At 39.6% G+C, this 27567-nt stretch overlaps 1 protein-coding gene across 19 annotated transcripts in view; it reads left to right on the top strand.

Annotated features, from left to right (window-relative positions):
- ARPP21 (cAMP regulated phosphoprotein 21) overlaps positions 1-27240 on the top strand; it is a 138901-nt gene extending 111661 nt beyond the window's left edge. For 18 of the 19 annotated variants that reach the window (XM_039388272.1, XM_039388278.1, XM_039388282.1 and 15 more), the window contains 2 exons: positions 25107-25258; positions 26410-27201. In XM_039388272.1, the coding sequence (XP_039244206.1) occupies positions 25107-25258; positions 26410-26667 (410 nt within the window). In that variant the 3' untranslated portion in view covers positions 26668-27201. Of the gene's footprint in view, positions 1-25106; positions 25259-26409 lie in introns of all 19 variants that reach the window. The other variant, XM_027729113.2, reaches the window with a different exon arrangement.
- Positions 27241-27567: the final 327 nt, after the last annotated feature.

Raw genomic sequence — 27567 nt, 5'->3', positions numbered from 1 at the left:
TAAGGTTGCCAAGTAATACTTCATAGAATAAGAGGGGAAATGTATTAAATTATAACAAGCAGTGTAGTACTTCAAAATGATTGCTGGATTAATAGTTTGTATCAAATGGCAATTTTAATTCTGTCTCTATTGGAGAAATAGAAAACAATTAATCTTCTGTAGCACATTGTGAAAAATAGAGGCTTATACAGGATCTCAGTGAGTCTGTTCCTTCACTTAACCTTGAGCTGGGCAATAAATACTTATAAATGCAGCTACATCACAAGGCAAAAGTAATTTGGTGAAATAGAATTATCATCTAATGGAGGAATTAGAAATCTGAATTAGGTTTCCTGATGTTCTTTGTTCCAGAAAAGTATGAATTTGCTTGTGATTTGTGCATAAAAGAGTGGACATGGGTTTTACAATGTGGGTTTTATACCCAAACTATCACCAAATGATTTGTATTGCAGTGTTGACATAGGCAAATGCTCCTGTGCTCTCTCAGCTATAGCTCACATAGAGCCTCTGATGGCAGGACTTGTTTTACAGAGGGGAGAAGGTGATGTCCAAGGTGCTTGGGTGTATTAATATCTCTTGAATAATTTCCAAAAGTTCCTCAGGGCACCATATCATCAATATTGCCTTCCATAGAATTTTCAGTGGTATACATCATATAAAGTTTCTGTTCCATTGTGGTGAGCTGCTGAGGAGACTAAAGATGCAGCCAAGAACTGCTTCATCCTGAGCTTCTCTCCTGCCCACACAGCTTCACGGGACCTCAACCTTACCCCTCAGTGCCACACTGCAGTTCCTTACAGCTCCCATGGATTCCTTACAGATCCCAAAGCAGTGTTGTTAACCTCGCTTCACCTTGGGGCTTTTCAGGCAACTCAGTGGAAACCGGTCAGTGAAAGGATCAATGAAACTTATATGATATGGGTCATCAGTTCATGTCGTGGAGCAGTGCACAGGATGATGCTCTGATAAGGAGAGGTAAAGGATATGAGGGGGAAAAATAAAGCAGGAGAGAAAAGAGCTCTATTTTTCTACTCCAGAAACATGCCTCAGCACTGGTCTATAAAAGTGGGAAACCATGAATTTGTTGTCAGGGTCCTGTTCAGGAAGAAAACATTCCTAAGTAAAATAAAGCAAATATTATTCTACTTTTCTTTGAATTGCTTATCTCTGTTTTCCAGAAATCTTGTCTTGCAATATAAGGAACAAGAAATTTGTGCCTAGGAAACATAGCTAGCAATGCTAGCTACAAACCTAGTGGGTTGAGTCTTCTGTTGAGTCTTCACACTGCTCCCACTAATTTCACTGATGTAACGTATATCTGCAGCGAACCATATTTATACTTCCATGGTGGAAACTTCACATTGATAAGGTCTCATCTGCTTTTATCCATTTTGTCTATGTGTTGATAGTGAGCTATGGAGTGTTTACAAACTAACCTGAAGAGATTTCTTTCTTTTATAAAATTTAAACAAATGTAATTTGTAATTGCCTACACACTCTTCATTTCTTCTGTGCAAGTTTGAGACTTAACCAAATGGCTACAAAGGCTGACGTGGTATGTTTCAATTTGACAGAGGATATGGAACTAACGTGTACCTTCTTTCCCCTTTTTATCCCACTTTGATGTATTTACTTGTTCCATTATAAGGAAGAAAGTGAAGGTGCAGAGCTACTTATTTTTAATAAGATTTTTAGTTAGTTAGGGTATGTGTAGTCTTTTTAATCCTCATATCAGTTTTCTGACCAATTTGAAGCCTGGAGAAGGGCACAGTGAGTTCAGTTTCTGTCTGCTCAATCTACTTCGTTCCATTTAATGCATTGCATGACTTTACAGTGGTGTTTGGAATGCATTAGGCAGCCATTTTTTGCCAGAAAATGGCCCATTGTGTATATAGAATGATGTGATTTATTAGAGAAACAGGTGTGGGCACATGGAAATACAGTTTGCCTTAGAGAATTGTTTCTAATTGACTAGTAAAATGCTGCTTCCAAGTAGGCCATAATTAATCAGCAAGAACTCTTTTCCTGAGTTTCATCCTGTAAGTGAAGAGACTTAGCACATCCATCAAATAGCAACTGAGAATATGAAGGGAAAAAAGCCTGAGTCTCCAGTTAGCAAAGCAGTTGTATTTCTGTGAAGCAATCCCAGCGGGGCGTTTTGCTGAGTGATAGCAATGTTGACTTTGAAAAGAAATGCTGAATTTCTTATTTCTTCTAGGTTTCTTAAACTTTTAATACACTTCTGGTGGCTACTGCATGCCAGGAGGGTGAGTTGGGTGGTTCAAGGTGAACGATGGCACACAAAATGGGCTGCTAAACCGAAACCATTCTCTGATATCCCTTTAAGTTGCCTCACACCTTTTCTTTCATTTTCTTTTCAATATGTTGTGGTGTGCGATACATCAGTACTTAGAAAGCTGTAACCATGCTGCCCTCACTAAGCACAAAAGTAAATGACAAAACCTTGTGATGAATATCTGTTTTACAACAACATTGTTACAGTGCTTTCAAAAGCTTTTGGTTTGGAGATCTTTAATCTGGAGATGAAACAAGTGATAACCCAGTTTTTATACTATAGTGTAGTATTTTCAAAATCTCAGTAAGTGTTGTTAACCAAAAATGTGATTTTGATTGATTTTTGTCTGTATTGTGTTGGTGAGAGATCTATGACACTGAGAGGGAAGACTTCGCAGTGCACATTATGCTGGTGATGGAGCAGGGGTGGATATTGGTGGATCTGCTGTGCAAGTGGTTGATTTTGGACTTTGCTTTAGTAGATGAGAGAATATGTTATTTATCTGTTTGTTCAGGAATTTGAGAATGAGATTTACTTTTTAAAAAATCTCCCAGGTATCTATTGTTTAGTGCAAGGTCCATAGAGCTTAGTGGTTAGAGAAGGATATTTGCAGGGAAGGTGAGACATGGAATGGGGGGGAATATTTGAGTGTCCATTACAGGAATCAGCCCTCAGAAACCCACCTGTTTAATTTTCAAGTGTTGACTTCTCTTCAAAAAGCTGAAGACCTAGCTTGCTGGAGTGAAACACAGAAGTCCAACGGTTAGGTGTAGTATAGTTTCATAGTTGGTAAAATGAGCAAAAGCCAAAATGTTCCAAACTGTTGTTCAATCAAAAATCAATCAAGCTTAGGTAAAGCTCATGTGTCATGTCTTTCTGGTGATTTTGAAACTAGGGATAACTTTAGATTCATTTTCCGGTGATGCCTATAAATTGCTTAACAAACTCCCTTAGTCTTGATGCACAGTGAAGGTAGTAAAAGCACGTTTTTAGGGTTCAGTATATCAGCTGAATTTTTACCTTTGCTCAAAAAGTGTCTATCCAAGAATTTTCTATTGCTTTTCAATGTCTAAAGAAGGACGGAATTAAGAAGATACTGCATCTGTCTTTTTTAAACCTTGTTTCTCTAAACACCTGCAATTTCTACAACTCACTATATCTGTCACACTAGAAACACAGCCTGTGGACTGCTGGTGTCCTTGGGAAGAATTTTGTTGGGCCCATGAGCTGCCTTTTGTTGCATGAATACTGGGGACTTCCTAGTACCAGCAGCTGTCTTGTTTAAAAAGTACTTAAGACTTTATTTTTTCTTGATTTTTTGAAGTTAAAAGCAGTCACCATATGATAGAAGGAAAGGTGAAATAGGCAAGATTTATTTAAATGGTTCCCCCAATTTAGCTACTTTCATGTGAAAACCAGCTGTGTCTTTTGACTTGCCCTGTTTTTCTCCTGCAGTGGAGCTGCGGGCCACTGAAGTGCACATACTTACATCCGTTCCCGTTCAGGTAATCATGTCAGGGATATGAGCCTCATCTTTCACAGTCAGATTTCCTTACATATTTAAAATGCTTTCCTAAATAGGGACTTTTTTCATTGTATCTGAGGCAAGATCAAGGGCGGAACTGAGTGATACTGCTTCCTGAGGAACAGTGTATTCTGTCTGGATCTCAACTGGCCAACAGCTGATTTTTTAACACCTTCAATACCTCTGCCTTGGGATGACCCCAAGACCAGATAAGTTTGTGTGGAGCATTTTTTCCAATTTATTTTTCAGTATGCCTTTTGTCCATATGTTTCTTTCCAAAGAAGAACATGCTTTATACAATTAACAAAAGCCCCACATGTGTGCCTTCTGTCTATGAGGAGAACGTGCCTAAGTAGGTACGTACTCCCCCATACGATTAAACAAGGAGGAAAGATAACTTGTGGCTTCAAGCACCAGTTCTCCCCAGGGCAGGAGGTTAACATTTGACAAGATGACTGCCCTTTTGAAGTGTCCCAGTAAAAGCAGATGCAGATTTCATTGAGGCTTAATCTTTTGAAATTTACTTTGCCTACTCAGCATACTTCTCACAGGATTTTTTCCACAGCTCACAAAGGATCCATCTGGAGAAAATTGCTAAGCAATGTTTACCAACCCATCTGTGCTCTTGAATGTCTAGACCTGTGTAAGGGCTGAGGTAAAATCTTTATAGGCTGTCATGCTGAAAACCATTTTGAAGTCCTCCTGTGGTTTGCAACATAGGAAATACGAGGATTAGAAATTCTGCAGAGGCATCTTTCAAATTCATTCAAATTCTTCAGCAATTTGTAGGGCAAATTCTGTTGCTGATTATTAGGGAATTAAATGCTGCATCTCATTTATATGGGCCTAAGTCACTGGAATTAAGGTTGTAAGGACTACTTTTGCATTGCCTTTTCCTGATTTCTGAATATTTACCCATGCCACCCTGGTGCTCTCTGAGGCCACACAGACACAAATGCATCGTCTGTGTTCCCATTTTTGAAAGCTGAAAGTGTGACCCCTAAAGACAATGCAGCTGTAGCCAAGCAATGGCAAATTTCTCAGTTTTCAGTGCTTGATTTTCATTTCAGGTATCTGCTGGTCTCTGTACAGATGTTTGTGTGTGGTTTGCTGCAGATTTATTTCTCAAGCTTTTTCTTGCAGCTTTAGAAATAACTGCAATTCCCTGCTGAAGGGTCCTTCGGTAGTGAAACTGCTGTGATCACACTGTGGGAGAGAAGGGCTGGTGTGAAGGGAACCTTGGGGAGTATGAGACTTCTCTTTACTTTGGGCCTTAACCTGCTGGTGTGAACTGACATTTGGACAGGTGCATCTGCACAGACCAGCCTGCACCATCAGAATTCTTATTTGTGTACAGGGCTTGGGAGAGAATGGTGCTGCATGACTAAAGTGGATGTAGGTTTTCCATCCTGGCTAGTTCAGCCTTTGGTCTTGAAAAGCAGATTATTATCTACTGAGTTAGAATTGTATTTTTATTTTGTCAGTATGTTAAAATAGAGCCTTAGCAAGGAGATACCAGTTGCCCTTGCTTGAGAAGTAATATCGATCCCAAGAAGAATAAAAAGTTTCTGTCTTCTTGTTACAAAAGATTGCAATTTTGACATAACAGAAACTGAAAAATTGAACATTAGGCAGAATTTTCCTTCCACTTGAAGGGCAGCACTGGAAAAAGATGCTTTAGAGTTACTAGGTGTAAAAGCAGGTGGTAAAATACTTTCAGCTTTTATACGATATTTACCATTTATGGCAGCTTTTCAGAACCACCATCTTAGGCCTGGGAAACCTGCTACTGCTTTCCTTGTATACCTAAGGAACCTGACATGGAGCATTTCCAGTTTTCATCTTAACTTGTTTGTGTTGCTATAGTTGGTAGAACCCATGAATAGAACCATGGCTAGGTATTATTGAATATGTAGTAAAAAAGAAGGGAGGTGGTGGGGACTGTATACCTCAGCAAGTTTCAGAGACCATGTCCTCTCCTTTCCTTTTGATGGTGTTTTCTGTTTAATCTTTCCTTGCAAAGAGAAACGTGAAATCATAAGTCCATCACACTGTGTTACAAGATACTGGGTTTTGTTCTTTAATGAGACCTCAGAGGCCCAGGACACCATTCCTGTTCTCCCTTTGGAAGAAAAATGAACTGCAGCTGCAGCAGCGCTGGCTGCTGTGGCCAGAGAGGCTGGGAAGCTGTCAGAGGAGATGGAGACGGAGCAATAGTTTTACAGTAAATTGAGTTCTTTAGACAAAATAACATCTGTGCCTACATGGAAAAGTTAGCTTTCCAGGGAAGTGTCCTGAAAGATATTTCAAAGAATGCAACATAGAAATGGATGTTTGGGAAGAAGGTAGATTTGGAACCTATTTAAGAGTGAAATTTTTCAGGGGACCAAGGATATCTGGGTTAGAGGTTGTGGCAGAAATATAAATTAGCATTTTCTGGTCACTTTTACTATGGTTACTGGAATGCTCTGGGGGTTATTTCGTTGCTTCAGGACAGCAAGCTGGAAGCAGGTGATGGGTAAGAGTAGGGTATTCTTGTTTCTTCTGTCATTGAAATAAAGACAGAGGCTGTGGCGATTACTGCTGCCTCCTACCCAATTCGAAGCAGAGAGGGGAGAATCTTCCCCTGCTCAGAGGTGAAGTTTGGCAGAATATTTCTGGTCTTTTGGTAAGGTAGAATTTGAGCGATGATGCAAATGTTCCTTTATTAAAGTGACGAATGTGAATCTGCAGGGTATAGACAAGAAAAAGAAAGGGGAGGAATTCCTTGTTACATTTTCGATATCCATGTTGTTGTTACCAAAGAAACAAAAATGCTCTCATTCTTCTCCTTTGCTTGAAGAAATCTATTTCTGCCTTGTATTTCTATTGTGTTGTAAAAAAAAAAAAATCATAATTACAGTGTACTAAACTAATTCTTCTACACTGCATTAAACTTAAAATAATGTTGAATCCATATTTCCATTAGCTAGCAATGAAAAAACTATTAAGACTAAGGCTTAACACACAATCAATTCAATTCCTGCAAATGTTTCTACAGAAGTATGGTGCTGTAGAGCTGTAAATAAATGGAAGAAATAGCCTGAAATTTGCTGTAGTATCTATACTACACCAAATTTCAATTCAAGAAAAAAAATGTTCGTTCTTCTAATCATTATATTAGAACTACAGAGGGGGCAGGTTCAAAAAGGTGCTGAGCTCTTTTTTCCTATATGCTTTGTGGAAATTAGGAAAAATAACTATTTAGTTTTGTCACTTTTGCATTTTCTCCATGCCTCCATCTGTAGAGAAAGACTTTTAAAGAATCAATCTGTATATAGGTGTTTTATATCATTTCAGTTACGGTGTCACTGGCTCATTTTTCATCCAGAGACTGTAAATACATAAACACAATTCTAGGACTTTTGCTGGCATGAACTTTAGAAATTACCAACTTTCTCTAAAAGTTAAACAAATTCATTCTGTAAGTATGCAATATGTTTGAGGTCCTCGGATTGTACAGTAATGGATATCATAGAAATGGGATAGATATTCATTATCACTTCCCAAGGAGTGTTTTGGATTAAATAAAGTTAAACATTCCCATCAGAAACAGCGTCTTCATTAAACATGCTTTATCTTTTGGAGATAAGCTGACAACAGTATAACTGTTGACAAAGTTCTTTCAATCCATGGCAGGATGTAACTGTTTTGGCCTAGTCATTAATTTATCTTGTTGCTCTGAATTTAAGAGCTGTAAAGACACAAAGGTGTGCTTACAAGCATATCGGAATAGGAGGACTGTAATAATTGGAAACAGATACAATTTATTAACATTTCCCTGGTAGTATGAGAAGAGCCTGGCGTGGGGCTCTGTGTAGCACTGTCCACAGATGTGCTCTCTTCAAAGGACACCCTCTGAAGTACAGGTTGACTGTGAAGTCAGTCTTGATCTATGCTAGTACGTCAGAGGGTAGAATTGAGACCAAAGTGTCTTAAAATAATTTTTCAGTGCTTTGTGTTAGTAAAACCTTGCTGTGGGGTAAGACTTTGTCATCATGCTTTTTCTGTGTTCCATTTCCAGTGCTACTCTGAGCCATGGGAAGAGCCTTGCTCTTTCTATGAGATTGAACTGGTGTTATCAGTGAACAAGTGTGCCCAGTAACTTGCTTTCCTCTCAGAAGTGGTGATGCAGGTGCCAGCATGGCTGTGTTGGCCCCAATGTGGCCAAGTCCCCGTCCCATTCTGAGTATTAGCACAGCTAAGCCACAGCAGCGCTTGGGTCACTTTACCTGTGCTGTTGAAGCTGTGTAGTGGCAGGTGCAGGCAAGGTCTATGGTAGGTTGACAGCCTGTAGGTCCACAGCCTGCAGTTTGCTTCAGTGCCTACAACCTGGAAGCAGGAGGCAGTTATTTTCCAGCTTGCAGCTAAGAGGCAGCATCTAAACTGTGATCTTCTGTGCCAAACTTTGTTCTGGAGCCAATTTGTAAATGCTTTGTATGTCAACTTTAGCGGGGAAGTCCCAACCACTCTCACTATCATAATGTTATCTTCCAAAGAGCCAACAAAAATATAGTTTTGATGTGTTTCTTTTGATGCTCAGATGCCGTTGCATGTGAGGTATTATCATGAAAACCATATTATCACAGTAGCTCAGGGCCTTTGGGCATCTGATTTTGCCAATTGCCTTCACTTCTTGCTGGTATGTAATTTATCACCAGCGTGGCCTACCCTGCTAATATGTGCCCTTTGTGGGCAGAGGCGAAGCTAATATACTTTCAAAGTGTATTTGAATTGCTTCCATAAATCACAGCTGTCACTGTGAGCAGTTTTATCACTTGCCCAGAACAATATGTTATGTTCATGCTTTATAGTCATGATACTATTCTGGACTTTTATTTGTGCAAATTGTAATGCATCGTGACTTATTTTATCAAACAATTTTGAGCAATCCCAATTTTCTTTTTATGATTTTATTTTTACATGGAAACTTTGCCTTGCTCTGTAGAGAAGATAATTTTTATGGGATATGTTTTATAGTTGTGATTATTATTTTTTATTATTAATTAGCTCTAAGAACACTTGCAGTTTGTTTTCTGTTAGTTAATTTTCATTCTTCTAAGGTGTTCATGCAGCTGAGGTAGCTTTGCTTTTTGTAGCTCTTTTCCTCTCCCACTCTGCTGTGTATCAGGAAGAGCAGCTACATGGCAATTCTAGGCTGTGGAGTTGGACATTGGGGAGGAGGAGCCTCCTTGCTTCATAGATTTTATTTATTATCTGGGCAGAATATCCACCAAACCAATCAATTGTGTGGATTTAAAATAAAAAGCTTTGTCAATCCGGAAGGAGTCCTTCCCCTGAATCATTGAAAAGAGCTGGGAGCATGAACAGTACTTACTCAGAGCTGTGATATGGTGCCCTGGCTCAGGCATGGGCTGGGGAGGGGGACAGTTGTGTCTCAGCAGCCAGACTCACTCACTCGGGCAAGGACCAGCTGTGCTCACACTGCCTGCCCGCCCTGTCCCTGTCCCAGAGTTGCTGAGTGGGACTGCTTCCATCTGCCAGCTCAGCCTCCCCACCAGGCAGGGGCCTGGTAACATCACTGAAAGCTCTGCACAGACACAGGCTCATCCATCATATTTTTCTTCTCCTGCCAGTGGTAGATCTGTTTATGAGTGTGATCTGTGACTGGTGTAGGACTTCGCTGCAACAAGAGACTCTCCTCAGTTCTTTCTCAGTGATGCTCTGACATTAAATGCACTGTTTCTAGTACAGCCAGTAAAATGTCTCCTTTTTATAGCCATGGCTAAAATACTGATGAATATTTATGAACCAATTTGCCATGGCTTCTCCTGTGATGGAAAAAAAAAAGTGCTTTTTTTTTTTAAATTGAAGCTTAAGCTCATTCCAGAATACGAGAACAAGATCTATAAAGTAGTCAGTTTTATAATTAAAAAATTAGTTATTTGCAGCAGATATATTTGCTAAAATGTGAAGATTGTGTTCTTCTGTTTTTCAGTTTGAAGAAGTTACACTAATTGTTTAAAATGGAACAGTATCTCTAATGTAAGGAAAGATTTAGGTGTAGATTGAGTGCCTTGTCATGAGTAGTCTAAAGGTATGACTTAGGTTTGTCCTTTTACAGAAGTTAGTGTTTATTCTCAAAGAATAACTCAGAATGAGCAGTAGTTGCTAAAGAACATTTTGCAGATGTGTTTGCAGATCCTGTGATTTTCTCTTTTCAAAAATTTTAGCTACACAGACATTTTCAGCAATTGGCTAGGCACATCAGCTACCACTTCAGAAATTCATGTCGTAAATTTTACATGAAGAGACGTTTTTGGCAGCTGCTTTGTGGTTTGACTTTCAGCTGCCCCAGAAAGGGTATATGCAATCAGTTACCCTATCCAGACTCTGTAAGCAAGAAGCAAGTATTTTAGCCTAAGGATGACTTGAATGATAATACTGAATTAAATTCAATGATTGCATGTAGAGAAATACATATATATTCCTGCCCACATGCATAGATCATTTCATAGGATAAGAGGAGCTAAGGATGGAAGATACTCCTGATTCTGTGAATAAACACTCTAAGAAAACTGCGCTTCCCACAGAATACACCTCTCCCACCTCAGCTAAGCCTGGGGAGCTAGCAGTTGCCTTTTAGCAAGCATTGCAAAGCCTTTGCAAACCCTTCCAGTTTAATTTGAAAATGCCCATTCATATTGGTTTGCTGACAAATCAGAGATTTGATGAATCAGAGACTGTAGTTAAGATTTTGCTCTGGCAGATGTCTCTTAGTATGCCCTCTTCCTCACCTTCCTGCCAGTATTGGCAGATTTCAGGCTCTGGGAATTTGGCCATACCGTTGCAGGCACTGGCAGAAAAAACCCCTTAACATCTTTTTGGATCAAAGTAGGGTTCTCCATTCAATTGAAAATTATGCAAAGCTCTGTGTGTAACTCTTAGCAAATCCAGCACTTAAAGGTCTCATGTTATTATAGATTATATTGAAGATCAGGTGTTTTTCCGTTGACTTTATCAGTTAAGTATATAGCACTTCTCATCACTGCTGGACTTCACAATGTTTTATGAAGGTGTCACTCCTCAAAACCTTACTTTACAGATGAGAAAACTAATAAGCAAAAAAATGTAATGCATTTAGAGTGTTCTGTGTCCCAGACAAGAAAAAAGCTATCAAAATTTATTATGTATGCAAGGAAAAAGTTCTGCTGCTGGCTTGCAAACTTACCCTGACCACACACCCAGGCTGATCTGCAGTATTTATGCTGAGTTGAATACTCCATATGTCTTTACTGTGCATTTTCCATACCTCTGAATGCTTAGCTGGCATCCATCAGGAATTCAGACTTCACAAATACTTTTGGCCATGAAGATTGTAAACACAGCTTTGCTGGGGTTGCAAAATATTAAGTGTGCCGTGTAACGGCAAACGCTCTGTGGCAGCTCTGCCCCAGTGATTCCTGAGAGCAGACATCGCCCTGGAGAGACTCACGGCAGACAAAGCACGAATATTCAGAAGACTTTCCTACATTTAAATTTGTGCTATGTTTTGGATTTTTTTTTGCTGTTGAAAGTAAAGTTTGCATCATTTACAGTTGCACAGTTGGAGATACTTTTAGGGGAGATAAGGGGATCAGGACTGATCCTATGGGTTTTACAGAACAAGTCTGCATAAAATGCTTGTGCTTGGCAGATCAGCCTTCTCAGCCTGTTGCCCTGGTTGAGTTAACCAGTGTACCCTTTTGCAGCAATAACACTGGACCAGCTATAGTGGTAGTTTTCCAGCTAATGTGCTGTGCAGTAAAATCTGGGGATGAGCAAGGGGATAGAGAGGTTTTCTTTCATGTAGCTGAATTAAACTATGCTCTGGCTAAACATTTTGACATCTGTTGACCATAGACCTGATTCCAAGCTTTCTCAAGCCCACAGAAAATGGCATGAGTGAGGCAGGGACTTGGGGGGCTGATGTCTGCCCATTTCCCGAGCACTGCTGTCAGCTTGTTGTCCAATTTGGCCGAGGCTTGGGAATCAGTGCGAAAAATAAGCAGTCTCTTCTCTTCATCCTCCCTCTCCCTTTTCTCTTTCTTCTGCTCTCTTTGGGCCAAGATTTCTTGGCACAGTTGTACAGGAAAGCTTACTGCTTGCTGCTGAGTGTAATTTCTGTTGCTTTCTTTTGTGAATCCAAAACGAATGTGTGACTCCAGGTGTTAACCCTCATGTTTTCAAAAGTGACACTAAACCCTTGTTAGAAAAGGCATAGATGAAACTTTACATCCACAGTGCATTCCCGTTTTTTCTTTTTTTTTTTTTTAATGTTCATATTTTTCTGCCCACCCAATACAAGAGTTGAAAATGCATTTCCCTGTGATATGGAGCTAGGCCGGCTTTTTTAGCTGCCTGATTTATCAAAAGGGTTTATAAAACTGTGTGAACAAGTTATTTTGCAGATTCCTTGGCCAATTAAAACAAAAACTCAAATTCCTGTGAAATGAGCCTCATATCTCATACCTCCTGCATCCCCTGCACCCAGGGCAAACCTGATGAAACAAAAGCTTTGATTTGCCTGTGGATAGTAAATCAAATTTTCTTTTTCTTTTTTTTTTTTTTTTTTTGAGGGGTGGGAGTTAGAAATTGGTAATGTTCTATTTGGAATGAAAGAAGGGAATGTTTTTACTTTTTCAGACATTTTTTGCTTCTATTCATTTATTCCCTTCTTGGTAAGATGCACAGTTTGGCCACAGGGGAAGCTAACTGGGAGCTGGGGCGACTGCATCTGTAGATTTTGCCGTTCACCTCCTTCCAAGGAAAAAGCTTTAGCTGGAAGATACAGACCAGCTGTAGTGCAGTCATCAAATGTATTGCTTTTGTATCTCTGGCACAATTGCAATTAGTGTTTACATTTCTGCAGTGATCTGGAATGGAGTGAATGCCTAGAACAAAGACTAATACAAAGTACTTGTAGGTACTCTACAGATCTTTTGCCTTGCACTTCGAGGGGTAAAGGGAAGAGAGGGTCTTAATGATTGCTTCAGCAAAGGCTTAATCCAATTTCTTTAAAGCATTTTTTAATTAAGAAAGACAAGAGATGTAAACTAGGGTGTACTGTACACTAGAAGGCTTGGTAATTGCAAAGCAAACACGACCGGGAGCACCCTGTGTCTGTGCCACAGAATCTAAGTAGGTTACACTCCTCCCTGATTGCGTTTTGGTTTATTATTTGCCAGTATCTCCTGGTACATAGCCACTGCTTATTCTAACAACTCTTTCATATAGGTACGTATATGTGCACTGGGCCATGCATGAATGCAGGCTCAGTCCCGTCTTGCCACATTTTAACTCCTGTGAGTTAAGCAGCGGATGTGCAGAAGGAGAGTTGAGAAATGAATTGGTTTCATATATTGTAGAACTGAATTTTATTGGAATAAATAATCAAATCTTCCACTGGAGATCCCCTCCTTCAAGGGGATGAGTTCCCTGGCCTCAGTATTCAAGCCTGGAAATCATTACTCTGAGATCAAGAAATTAGCTGATATGCTTAAAAGTTAAGCAAATGCTCAAGGGCTCTGCTGTATAGCGGCCAGAGTAATCACTATGGTGCAGGCAAGTGCTTCTAATGTAGTACAAAGCCGGTTAATGTTGATTGCTAACCCCAGTAGTCTTTGGATTGTATTCTGCATGGGTGCAGTTGAAAAAGGTGAAATTTTTGCAGTTGAACCCATATGGGCAGACATATGCTGCATCAAAGTCGTGATGGCTTCAGTGTCATTCTTGTGTCTGTTTGCATCTAGCTGGGGGATGTAGCCCATAACTTGTGATGTCCTTATGTTATAGGTAAATAAACAAACACAAGTCCTATTGCTCAGTGGTTTGATACCTATAGGTGTATGCAGAAGCAGTGGGGAGGACGAGTGCCATCAGGCAGTAGCACTGCCTTTGTGTCAGGCAGTACTTACAGGTGATGTTGTGTTTATGAAAACTCTTTGTTAGGCTGAGCCACAAAACAAAGCCCATCTTGCAAGGATGAAAAGCAGGGATCGTTAGGTACATGGTGCTAGCAGTCATTTAACCCAACAGTAAAGTGCAACACAGTACAGTGAACTGTGCATTACCAGCACACTGCAGCCTTCCTCCAATAGACAGGATGCGGACAGGAGCCTGTACATGGAGCTGCATGGAAACAGATATCATGGCGGAAGCAGTGAGAGCACAGGGACCATTATCTCTGTGACTGGACTGGTGAGCAGCAGCCTCCCTGAGCAATCCCTGCTCAGAACAGGACTGTAAGCACTCAGCACACAGATTTTCGTGTATTTTCCATAAAAGTATTGCGCAGTTCTGCTCCTTTTCTCTGGGCAAATTATTTTGCTTGGGTGCTTATTTTTCCATCTCCAACTGTCTTGTCTATTCAGAAATGCATCATTTTCAGTGTAGCAACTGCAGCTATTCCTTGAAGTTTTCACGGTATCTGGCATGGGGGCTCACCTTGAGCTTGTGCTTGTAGATATTTCAGCAGTATCAAGAGCTGATACCAAGATATCAACCTGATATCAAGTGCAAAGTTATAGATAGATCAATGCACAGGCACTCAACAATTTGTATGCTCAGACCTACCATTATTTATTTGGGGTCAATCCAGAAAATCAAACTAGTAGAGCTGTACCTGCTAAATTCAGTGAATCTATGGTTTACAGCTTGTATGGAAAATCAGATCCTGCTGGTTTTGTATTTGTTCTTTTTTTGACTCATAGTTTTGTTTTGCTGGCTAGGTGTCCCATTGCACAGTTCTTAGGAATTTGATAACAAAAACAAATTGATACTGCATATAATTGTTATGCTATGGCCAGGAACTAATTTTTATAACAGAATGCAAACACAGACACAGGTACATGTAGGCAGTATTGCACAGGGTACTGTTCATCTAATGAGCTTCACTGACTTGACCATATGTGCTTCCAGCCTGTTCTGTGTGCAAAGGCTTAACTCATCTCCTGCTTCCCTTTGCATTCAGCACAGAGCAGTTGTGCACAGTCAATTCATGTAGCCCCGCTGATGATCAGTAACTGGGACATTTATTGTTATCTTCTTGTATCTTGAGCCCTGTCACTCACACCTGCAGATACTTTTGGCTGGAAATAATAGCCTAAAGTCTGCTGTTCTTGGAAAGGCCAGGCGTGTTATTCTCAGTGGGGAAAATGGTCATATTGCCACCTAACTCAGGTGAAGAGACCATTCTGATGCGATCAGAAAGAAAAGTCTCTCTAGTGGACTATCTTGAGTTGATGTTACTTGAGTGTTTTCATTACTTATACGAACTCCCGTGGGTAGCCTTGTGCCGGACTACTGCATAATGCTGTCTGGAGCACTGATATAGATATGTGTGTGTGTATGTATGCATACTGAGAGTTCAGTTAGCCAATTTTTTTAATAAGGGTTTGAATTTAAACCATAAAAATTTATATTTTTATATTTGAAGTTCGTACCCGAGCTACAGAAATTTACCATTTTGCATGAAAAATATTCCTATGTGAAAATGAATATGTTTGTAACAAATGCTGCACTTTGCAGTTCTTCAAAGTACATTTTTCTGGGTAGAGAGGTGAGAAAAGAGAAGGGGATTTTTGCAGTTTTCAGCCAAAACTATTGTTTTGGGGGTTTTTTTCCTGAAAATAATAGTGGTAAAATAGTTTATACTTGCATCATTTCTTCACAGTTTGCTGCAGATCTTAGCTTTCAGAAAAATTCTGTTTGTCTGCAAGAATGTATAGACACTTTGACTCTGAATTGAGCAGAATCTTGAATGTAATTTTAGGTAGTCAAATGAGACCTCTATAATGTTTTGCTGGCAAGGGCATCCCTCTAGATACCACTTTTCAATGTGAAGCATGACCTATGACACACCATATGCCAAAGGACTCTTACTATCAATGCTAATGAGTTCTTACATCAGTGTTTTAGTTGCATATTAGCTATTCAAAAACCTCATGAAGAGGAATTGCAGCAGATTACATCAGTATAACAGTCTATGGCCATGGTAAGGACTATGACTAGATTTGCATCTGTTTTGGTCTTTAAGCAGTAAAGCCCTCTTAAGAGCAACCCACAAATTCTCCAAAATTATCTATTGGCCTGCCCATGGGTCTGTGTTAACTCTCCTTAACATTGTCAGGATTGGTGGGCAGGGGCTGAGAGCAGAAGGATTATACTTGACTGTTCCCTAGAGCTATTTAGGACCTCCCTGTTGTCATGAGAACCATGCACCAGCTTGCAATATGTGCCTTCAGCGGTTGAGAAGGCTTCACCCCTCTCAGAATAATGTTTTCCAAGTCCTGTAGTACTCTCCCTGTGGGTACCTCAGCTGGCTTTGGGCATCTACAACACTCCAGTGTAAACCCTTGCTCATTGTACTGGCCTAAGGAAATGCCATGCCCCCAAAGCTATTGAGCTGGTTCATGTGGCTCCATGGATTAACTTAGTTCAAAAGCATAAAATACTTTCCTCCCCTCTCTCTCTCTTTCGCCTGTGTCATTTGCTGCTTGAGTGACTTTTTTTCTTTTTTTTTTTGGTCTCCAATAAAATACAGAAGCCTCAGATTACCAAAACAGCTGCACATGCTCTGGGTTAATGCATTTAAGTCAGGCTCCAGGGTCTGGGCAAGTGCCAAGATCCTGGATCAGCTGCTTTACCGGAATTAGGCTGCTGTAATGGAGCCCTGCATTATTGTGTTGCAATTATTTTGGCTTGCAGCTGGCTGTTCACTCTATTTTTTTACTGAAGTGAGATAAAAGGATTTTGTCTTAAAAATAGAATTTTCTTTTCAGAATCTTACAGAAGCTTGGAGTTACATACCATGTCTGTAAGAGGTGCCCCTCTGTTTATCTTCAGACTTATCTTCAAGGAGGAGAGCAAGTAATATTTGTCATAGTTTTAGAAGAGCAGGAACAATGCTAAAAGGTCTCAAAATACAAAAATACACAAAAGTGTATTGAAACAAGAATAAAATAAGTGCTTAAAGTATTATATAATTACATGGGTTTAGGTTCTCTGCAAGAACAGGTTTATTTTCAACATCAAGCCGCTTACTAGTAGCAAGTTCTTCTTAAAGCTGTCCCTATAATTTGGAAATCCTTTGTGTAGAGAAATAAAAGAATGGATCCAGATTTTAAACTGAAGAAAAACATTTCTCCAGCCTTGAATCTCCTGTATTTGTATCCATTCAAGCTTTTTTTGATGTGTATTCATATATATTTCTCATCAAATAACAGCTCTCTCAGGTTCTCCAATTGATAGCAAAAAGTAAACTGAATGCAATCTTTTATCTTTGAACTGTTCAACTGTGTCCTTCTTCATGTTCTTGTTAATAATGCCAGGTCTCCCAGGAGCACTCTCACGCAATTTTATCACATAAGATTTTTGTTTGACCTTACCTGCTGTTCCCCTGGAACATAAGGGGTGGGTGGGGGAAGCCAAAATGCCAGCTTGCCTTAATTAAAATTTTAGTCTCAGAAGATGTTACAGTATGTGATTTCATTAGTTATATAATGAAAGTATTTAATCATACCTCTTACTTGTCTGGGCTTTTTTACTTAGTAGCGAGGTCACTGAGTTTTAAAATAACTCTTCAGATGTGGAAAGGTAACTGTGGGGTGGGTGTGCATCTTTACGTGATCCATAAATTCATTGTATCCGTGATTTCACATATTTGCCCTAAAGGTAGTTGCTTGGATGATGAAGTAGAAGGCACTAAGTAAGAGTTCAGCACTCTTTGCAAAATGTTTTTTCCCCATGGGACAATGAGCATGCATATAAGTGTTTTTTTAAAAGATAATGCTATTCCTCACTTCCAGGAGTTAAAACTTGGCATCGTAGAAAAAGGGTAAAAGAAAAGATAATGGATATTTCTGTGGCATATAAGAAGCTCTAAATCTTACATGTACTATGTGGTGTTACTTTCATCATTTCTCATTGCCATAATCTAAATCACCACAATAGTGGGTTTTCTACCTCCCAGATGAACCCATTTGTTTAATGGAGAGACACTGTTCTCAAGGAAAAGTGTGCACAAAGCATCCTATCTTAGCGTTTGTAAAGAAATACCTTATTCCAGCTTATATAGGAAAAGCAGAGTTAAAAAAAATATTTATGAGGCTGTGATCCTACACATCTTTTGAAGTGGGAGGGTTTACTTTGCTAGGGGAGTTGTGTTATTCCCCTAATTTTTTTTTCCCATTTTGTTAGCACCTGAGAAGTGCCCCCAGTTGGCAGCATTTTCTAAGTAGCACATGAAACAGCTATGCTTGAGATGCTCTGTGCTTTGGGTTTCTTCCAGACCCTGGGGTTGCAAAACAAGTAAAACCAGGATTTCATATAGCTTTTTGAGGAAGAATAAAGCAAGAGGACAAGGAGGGGCAGTTCAGCTACATAAGACAGACTGTACTCTAACAGTTGAGCAGAACTTGCCACATGGGGGATTTCAGAGCTGTTATCTGCAAAAAAAAAAAAAAATAAATTCTAGTGTATCAGAGTATTTTCAGCAGCAGTTTTTACCAAATACAACAAATAGATTGCTCTGAAATAATCCAAAATTGCAGGACATTTTCCAGTTTTATTTCTTCTTCTGAAGCTAGATGAACATATTTTTGCATTATTCCTTTTGTGGGATTTGTAGCTTTGTAAACCAGAGAGAGATAGAGGGTGAGGAAGATAGACAAAACTGTCTTTTATCCAATATTTTTCTTCTTTCTTTTGTGATAATAAATCTTACTGGCTCATATCTCTGATGCATATACATCTTGTTGAGTTTCTTCATGCAGCTGAATATGGCTCTTTCTCTGTGAGTTTTGACAAGAAGTCTGGCTATTGATCTGTTACCAGGTTTGGAAGCATGAATGTGTTTTTAGCAAAGCTATGGACAATTTAGGGACCGGAAGCTATGACTGGCAGCAATTATGTTTCAAGACTCAAAGTTCAACATCCTGCAGTTTTATAACCCCAGCTCTGCAGAGAATTATTGGAGTCACTGTCACTGTAATCACTTTAGGAATATATTTACAGGGTTATGTGTTTTCAGTGAATGTAACTGGAGTGCCATTAGCTAACAGTTGTTTTGATCTTGCACAACTTGAATGAATCGATGTCATTAGTTTTAAATTTTGAAAACAAAACTAACGTAATACCCCATGGTTTCCCCTGCAAGCTCTGCTGCTGGAGTGGGATGTGCTTTTACCTGAAATGAAAGAAGCCACACTGTGAGTCACTTCTATGAAAAGGCTTCTCTTGTTTTTTGATGGTCTGAACTTGCAGAGTGCTGTGGGGAAATGAGTCTTGTGCTGCTGTGGTTTTTGACATGTGCTGTTTTACGTGCATTATAAGCTACCTCATACCTCCAAGTTTTCTGTTGCTTCTTAAGAGTCCTGTATTTCAGGCATAGGTAGTCTTGGGGTTTTTTTTTCTTTGTATGTATGTGAAAACTAAATAAAATAATTGCTTGGTCTTATGTTTTGAGGGGAAAGGGATGGATTTTTATCATTAAACTATTATGTATTTGTCCTTCTAGCTCAGATGGTATCCAGTTCATACCAATAAATTATCTGTGATGTCTTCAAGTAGAATATAAAGCTCAAATATCTTACTAAGTCAAGACGTATATTGCAGAGAGAAAGCAGACAGAGTAGGAGTGGACTGATCAACTGCAGCAGATTTACTTTGCAGCATGTTTTGGATTTTAAATCCAAGCTTAAACTACAAAATTGTTTACGAAGTGTTTCGGATTCCAGCTGCACAAGGTGCAGTTTAAATCTCCAGACTCCAGAAAATAACACCAAGAGGGGGATGTTAATTAATGTGTCTTCTATGGTAGTCTTCCAAACTGAAGATGCTTTGAGGTGAGGCTAAAATCAAAATCAGCTTAAACTTATAGATTACTTTTAAGTTTTTCATGAGACGTTATTCCGTCATTTGCAGTGAAATGGTCAACCGCATAATGAAAAAAAACCCAACATTTTCCTTAGGCAATTAATTGTGCACCCAATTCTAGCATGTAGCATCTGGACGTGAGAAGCCAGAGTGTGAGCAGAGTGTGAGCTCATTAGGTCTTCCAGGAAGAGGTGCACTTTCTGAGCTTGGAACGTGTTTTTAGTTTTCTTCTCAGCCCTTATCAGTTTGGGGGAGTCTTCTGTAAAGGTAAGAGCCTTCTGTGTGCAGGAACTTTTGCTGCTAGACTGTTTTCAGGACATTGCAGGGTATTCCCTTGTGTTTGCGCCAAGAGGTGGTGCTTGCTCCCCTTGGCTTTTTCATGGGAGCTCAAGTTCAATATCTTCCCAGTGCTCCTGGCAGTTGCAGCAGAGGCTGAGCTGGTCTGTACTGGGGGAGGTGGGGGCAGGTAGGGAACCAGAAAGGCACTGCAGTAGTTGCAGAGCAGGCAGGAGCATGACCACATCTGTAGCATTTCATCCAGCTCAGTCACTTCTGCTTGAGGTTTCCCTTTTGACTTTCTTTTGGACTTTGCTTGTCTAAGCCACTGAACTGTGTTGCCAAGGTACCTGCATTTTAGGTGGCACTACACTGAGTGAAGTGGAAAGGAAGCAGATGAGCTCTGAAATCATGTTCCATCAAAACTACTGTGATTTTATGTATTTGTGTCGGATGTGCTTGGATGCAAGGACTCTGTTCAAGTGGTAAGAGTACAATAAGACTTGCAGTTCAGGGACTCAACACCAGACTGCTACACTTCTCAAAGTGCTGATTACTCTTTACCAGCAGTGCTGATACACGTGTTACAAAGCTGCCTTGCTAATACATGCTTCAAATCTAAAATGAGCAATGAAACAGTCCCTCCCAAAATGCATGTGCCATTCCTGAAGTATGTATGCTGAGGCCAGGAGAGCACCAAACATTAATTAGAACTCTGAGTGACACTACTGGCAGAGGTGTAAGACCACTGCATTTTGTGGTTTGATCTGCCAGGAAATTAAAACATTTGTGGGTCTTTCATGCAGTCTTTCTCCCCCGGAATGTTAAAGTTAGATGACTTTCAGCATGGTGATGCAGACTGTAAAGGTTCAGAGAATTACCTTGATGGTATGACAGCCTCTTCCATTTCAACGACAATCCAAGGCTCATCTTTCCTCTGAGGCATTCATTGAAATTCTGTGCACGATATGTTCCTCTGGTTGTTTAACAATGTCTCTCATGTTTGCCCTGATTTAAAAAATCCTCCTTTGTAGCAGAGATAACATAGAGCAGGATGATATAATTGCAGTAAAGAGGCCCTGGAGCTTGCAGTAATAGGATGGTTCATCTGATGTGTACTGCCATTAGGAAATAACCCACGTATGTATGTTCTCAGGGGACAGTAAAGAGGCTTTTAAGGATTACTCTGTATGTAGTATGAAAGCTAATGAGTAAAAGAGCAAGTGCAAATAAAACTATTGCTACGTAAGCATGGTGCCACTTCCAGTTCTCACTTATTTCCTTACACCTCTGTAGCTCCAAAACATCCATCTCTGCCCTGTGATGTGTGGTTTTTCATGCACTGCAGTCGGTTTGAGACTTTTGCAGACTTTTGAGAATACTGTATTATTTTCATTTCACTGAAAAGTGAAAAGCAAGGCAGAGCTAAGTTGAGGATTGAAACTTCTGTGTGTGTACAAAATAAGTAATTTTGAGGGAATAGCACTCTCAAATGGTCTGTGCCCTAAAGAAAAAAAAAAAAAAAGTAGATTTTGCTAGAATAATACAGTTTCACAAGCATTGGTGGAAGGTTGATACTAGCCTCAATTCTCTGACCTTCATTCTTTTTCCTGGCCAGTGTGCAGAAACATACGAAGACATAACACAGTTAGTACTGAAGGACTTGTTTCAAATGTTACATGTAGAATTTGGGCTGTGGTAGTAGGAGATCAAGAGCATCTAGTTTCTGATATTAACAACTTTTTGTCCAAATGGATTGCCACATAGCATGACAATTGCTCCACTTGCATTTGTGCTGAAGTAGAAGCCATTTAGCAGAACAGACATTGGCTTCTTTGTTTTGTCACAGCATTTTTTCTTTTGCTTATAGAGCTTGTTATAGATAAAAAAATAATTCACCTTTTAATACTCTGTACTCCCTCTGTACTGTTGGAATATATTTTTGTACCTTGTCAGATTTTTGTGTTCGATAGAATGTATGAACTTGGATTTTTCTTTATATATTTAACATAGTAAATGATCAAGCTTTGCTAACAGGTAAAATGAAGTGGCCTTACCTGAGCTGTAGAACCTTGCAGAGGACATGGGATTTTGACTAAATGCTATACTGGGGTTGTGCAGCAAGGTCTGACATCCATAACTTCATTTCATTCCAACGGGTACTGATGATAAAAAAGAAGTCCATGAATATTAGGTAAGGAAGAGATGACAGCCAGCGTTGTTGCAGGAATACACGCAGGCCAGTAACCTTAAACATCCCTGTTTCTACCCACAAGTCAAGGGAGTAAACAGACAAGAGTACCTCCTTCCGGACCAAAGAAGTGACTTATTTTCCCTTGAAGTCTAGGAGGATTCAGGATACAACCTCTTTGCTTCTATCTTATCAAATTGGAAGTATGTTAGAGTGCACGTGAGGTATTTTTCTCTTTGTGTCGATGCTTTTCTGTGTGGTCAGAGAATTGCAAAGGGCTCACAGAGGGAGTAGAAAAAAGGTCTCACTTTTAGGGGTGCAAGCAGTACTCTGCATATGGGGACAGGGGTAAAGAGTGCCCATGCCCTATGCACAGGAGAAATTCCTGAAGTCCTTGAAGGGTAATAAGATTGTTAAAATAATAATCCTTAGCCTAATAAACCTCAGGTCTTAAGCCCGTCTTCTTTTCGTATTCCTGCACCTAAAACTGGTTATGTCATGTACTAAGCAGTGTTTGATAATGCAGAGGAGATTTTCAGGGTGGAGAGTGTTTGTGTGTGCATGTATCATTGGAACTAGATGATCTTTAAGGTCCCTTCCAGCCAAAGCCATTCTGTGTTTTTGTAAAACCCCTATGAGATCATGCCCACACGTTTGTCATAACTGTAGCTCCTTCAACATTTCCATAAGTTTTTGTTTCAGTTTGATACTCATGTCTTTATAGGATAATACATTTGTCGTATTTGGAGAATGTGAAACACAAAACTTAGGGGAAGAGAGAGCTGCGTATTCAAACATTCAGCAGAGAATTAGCAGTAGTCTGACTAAAGTAATGGTAATGCAATCATATTTACTAGACATACCGGAAGAGTTTTCTACTTGACCCGAGTGGTGTCTGTCTCTGCAGAGTACCAGTCCACCGTCCTGCGCTGGTGCATCACGATCCAATTCTGTGAGCCCAAATCCAGTGTTCAGTTATATTCCCCAAATGTGTCACTTGATCCCTGGTCCACCATCCGTCTGTCGCTCTTTACACTTCTGGGACTTACTTTAACAACCGCAAGTGACGTGAGATGAATTATCTCTTGCTGCTTCTGCTGTCAGTTGACACCTCTCTATTAAACTTCCAGTCTTGCAAATACCAAAATAGTAGTGCTAAATTTTTTATTTCAGTCCTTTATCCCTCCCCCCTATAATTGGTATACTGGAGCAGAAGAGGACTTGCAATTTTATTATTGCTGTATAAGCCTTCTGTAAACTCAGTTACAGCACTTCTGATGTTGGTAATTTTTCTGACTAAAAAATATGCTGACACTGTGTTTGGGCATAGGAAAAGAGTAAATTTGAATGTATAATAATCTGGTGAATCTGGGAGGTGTTTGATGCTATATCCCAGCCAAGTTAATCACTCATGGAATTTTTTTTTTATTTGCTCAGTTGACTGGAGACATTAATCTCATATCTGTAGAAAGGCATCTTTAATGCCAAAAACTTGATCATAAATACCCAACATTTCTCTGGCATAGAAAAGATTTTGAAGGAAAGCTATCAGTTGACAATAGAGCAGCAGAAACAGACATTGTTACTTTATTTTTCTTACATAATGAAGAAATGCCCAGATGATGATTTTCAATTCATGAAGTATATCGAATCATGTATCATATTCATGAATATAAATTGAGCAGACGTGACACGCATTTTTCATATAAAGATGACATAGAGTACTCCTTCTGGTAGTTCTTTGTCTGAAATATGCTTATTCTAAGAACATCACTACAGAGTTAATAGTGCACTGCATAGCTGCATGTTAAAAATCAGAGTCCTAAAGAAACATCTCAAAGAGAAATTACTCATAGATTTATAATACTTATGGCTTGCCACATTTTTCAAGGACAGGATCTTTCTGCATATTCCTTTCCTTTCCTGCTTTTTCTGCAAAATTCTCCATCTCTAAATATTCACCCAGCCAACCCACTTTCATCTGTCTAGGCTCATTCTCAGGCTAAATCATGTTGCTGCCAAGCAGCGCACCATTCGTGCTTCACCTCCCATTCACACTTCTGCCTCATTAGCAGCTCGGCCCTCCAGATCATCCAGTCTCTGCCCATTTCTCAGTTAGTTGTAGAGGAGTTGTCCCAGGAGAAAACCTGCAATATTGTGGTGACTTTGAACACAGAGTTAGTCACAGGTTAAAACAGAAGCATCAGTTTCTCATACTTGTGCAGGCACTTGTGTGTCAGCAGTGTTCCTACTGAAAAATGGTGAGGACACTCTCTAATTTATGATTTTCCTCCTTTGACAAATACGAAACTAGTAGGATGGAATATGACCCCTAGTATGCTCTAATAACATAAAAAACCCCCTTGCAAATAGGAGCCAGTGTGTATACAGATGTTCTTCTTGATTAAAATAAAGCCTTCTCTGTTTACATCACGCTAGGAAGCTGCATTACAAGAAAGATAAGAGGGTAAAATAAGAAATGTGACCTGAAAGAAACTGTCAGATTAGACTGACAGATGAAGGCCAAATACTGGTGTCCTTGAAGTTGATGGGATTTTTGCCTCTGAGAAAGTAGCCAAAAGACAGTAGCACCCTGTGTCTCTTTTAGGGTTTACAGTCCTGCACTGCAGTCAGACATCCCTCAAGGAGGTCTCTGCCACAGGGTAAAAGAGCATAACAAAAGTGTGCTGCCTGTCCATGTTAGCCTTCCTAAGCTGTCAGCTCACAGCATTTGTTTATTGCACTTCAATTTTCCTGTCCAGTAATGCTTCTCTAGAAATGAACTTTGACTAATTTTTGACTAATGCAGGGAGAAATGATGGGATCATTTCCTGTTCCTTAGAACAGTTGTAATTTTGCCCTTACAAGCAACAGGGTATTTGAAGACGTCTTTCTTCTTCCAGGTTACCAGTCTGTCCTGCCAAACCAGCAGCAGGGTTTCCAGGGTCTCATGGGAATGCAGCAGCCGCCCCAAAGCCAGAACCTGATGAATAATCAACAGGGAAATCAGGTGCAAGGCATGATGGTGCAGTATCCAGCCATGTCGTCTTATCAGGTATTTAGGAACCCTAAGGAAAGACTGCTTTTCTTGGAGAGTGCTTAATTGAATTAAGTTTTTGTATCACACAATGGTCATATAGCTTCATTTGGACAGTGTGTGGCAGGAGGCCTCCTGATGAAGATGTCCTAAATCAAATCAGTTTCTTTGCTTCCTGTTTACATAGTCTTAGTATTCCTGATTTTAATTCTGAATTGGGAATACTTCAAATGAACTATTTATTACAGCTTGCAGTGAGAGTAAAATGTCACAAAAAATGAAGGAATTAGACTTCTTCCTGTGAAGAAAATTAACTAAATAAATATAAGAACATTGTGTATTTCTTCTTTTTTTTTGCCAGTACAGTACTGTTTCCTGTTTTGAAGTTGAGGCCTTTGCCTGATCAAGTTAAAAATTACTCATCTGTGGAGACTCCTGCCAAGGATCTCACCATGTCTTCTATAACAAGCTGTAGCCAGATGGATTATTGTTTATTGGGTTCTGGGGAGAGGGAAGGCAGTGTCTTGATTTTTACCAGGTCTGTAAGTTCCCAGACTTATTTCCCCACCTTATACCTAGTTTCTGTGAGATATGCCAAGAGCATGTGAGAGGTGGCCTGTGCTTACATTTCTTACTGGTTCCTCTGGAAAGTTAAGAAACTAAATGACATCTAACATTTTAATAGATTGCACTGACTGAGCAGCCATTCCACTTTTCCCTTGGCTTCTCTGAAAACACTACAGCAACCCAGATGGAAATGGGGGAATTACTTGTGGGTAAAATTTTCCCCTTACATCTTCAGAATTACTGTACTGAAAATGTGTTTTAAAGTTTAACAATCAAGATAGGGGTTTAGACCTTTTAGATGGCCTAGATATACCAGGGTCGAGTCTTTCATTTGCATTGATCCCAGAAGTTTATATTCCACTAGGTCATAACAGAGACACTTTCCTGACCTAGGAGCAGAGGGAATTCTCTTAAACTCTTCTCTAACAAAAAAATCCTCGAGATGAGAACAGTTCTGAGCAGCACAAAATTACACATTTGGGCAGAACACGTAGTATACTCAAATTCAGCTAGAAGGAACGTAGGGATACTGGGAAACTACTTTAATTTGCTTAGTAATTGCTATCTTCTTTTTTTCTACATCTTTCTGTATTCCTACCTAGGTGCCAATGACCCAGGGTTCTCAAGGATTGCCACAACAATCATATCAACAACCAATCATGCTACCTAATCAATCAGGTCAAGGAACACTTACAGCCACTGGAATGCCTGTCTACTGTAATGTCATACCTCCTGCCCCACAGAACAACCTACGGTTGATTGCCCCACACTGCCCCTCCAATAACGTTCCAGTTATTTCTGCCAGCTGCAGGACAAACTGTACGAGCATCAACAATGCAGGGTGGCAGGTCAAGTACTGACACTGTGGCTTAAAGTGGATATATGAGGATAGCGGTGCATTATTTGACAAATAAATCATGGCCTTCAAATGAAGAGGAACACAACAGGATAAACAGTTGAGGGCATAAGTACTGACTATGCTCAAGTGATTTGCTGCTGGAAAAATCTGTAAAAAAAATAAAAGTAAAATAAATTTTGAAAAAAAAAATGTTTGCTGGTTAATGGTGCATATTTTTGTCATGTCTGCTAGGTATGCCTTTATAGCTTAGCTAGTGACATGAATTCATTGAGGTAAGATTTTTTCCTACCACTGAACACCACTGTGTAGATTGTAATATCCCCGATTCGGATTAGTTTTGTACTTTGTGTTGACTTTGTGAAGCTAAAAGTATTTAAAAATATGATAAAAATCACATTGTACCAAAGCTGTAATGGAAATGAAAAAAAAAAAAAAACAAAAACAAAAAGAGAATTACTGAATGGAAGGAATAATTTATATACACTATAGAGTTTTTTATGGATATATACTGTATTGTAGTGCTTAATCACAATAAAGCTATTTGACCTCATGGAGGAAGGTCATGTTTCTACCACCTGCTTGGTCTCCTCTGTTTCTGAGTGAACTTCCATTTGGTTCTGCATTGTCTTGTTTCAGGTGAAGCTAATGGGGGAATGGTGCTTAAAGGGCTTACAGGCGTTTGATGAGAAGACAACGTACCTATGTCTCAGCATATGTACCATAACAGCTAAGACCACTTAGAAATTGTAGCATAGCCACACACGAAGTATTCAGTGAAGGATGTACCAGTTCATCTTAAACTGAGTTTGCACTTTTCCAATCCCTAGGACAACCAGTAATGTCACAAACACAATTCGTCACTGTTACAAGCTTCTACTAAGTCATGCCTCTCCAAGAGGCC

Source organism: Pipra filicauda, unplaced genomic scaffold, assembly GCF_003945595.2.
Source record: "Pipra filicauda isolate LSUMZ 115617 unplaced genomic scaffold, ASM394559v2 scaffold62_size3274119_pilon, whole genome shotgun sequence".
Classification (NCBI taxonomy): domain Eukaryota; kingdom Metazoa; phylum Chordata; class Aves; order Passeriformes; family Pipridae; genus Pipra; species Pipra filicauda.
Note: the sequence above shows the minus strand (reverse complement) of the source record. Positions and strands in the feature narration are given on the sequence as shown.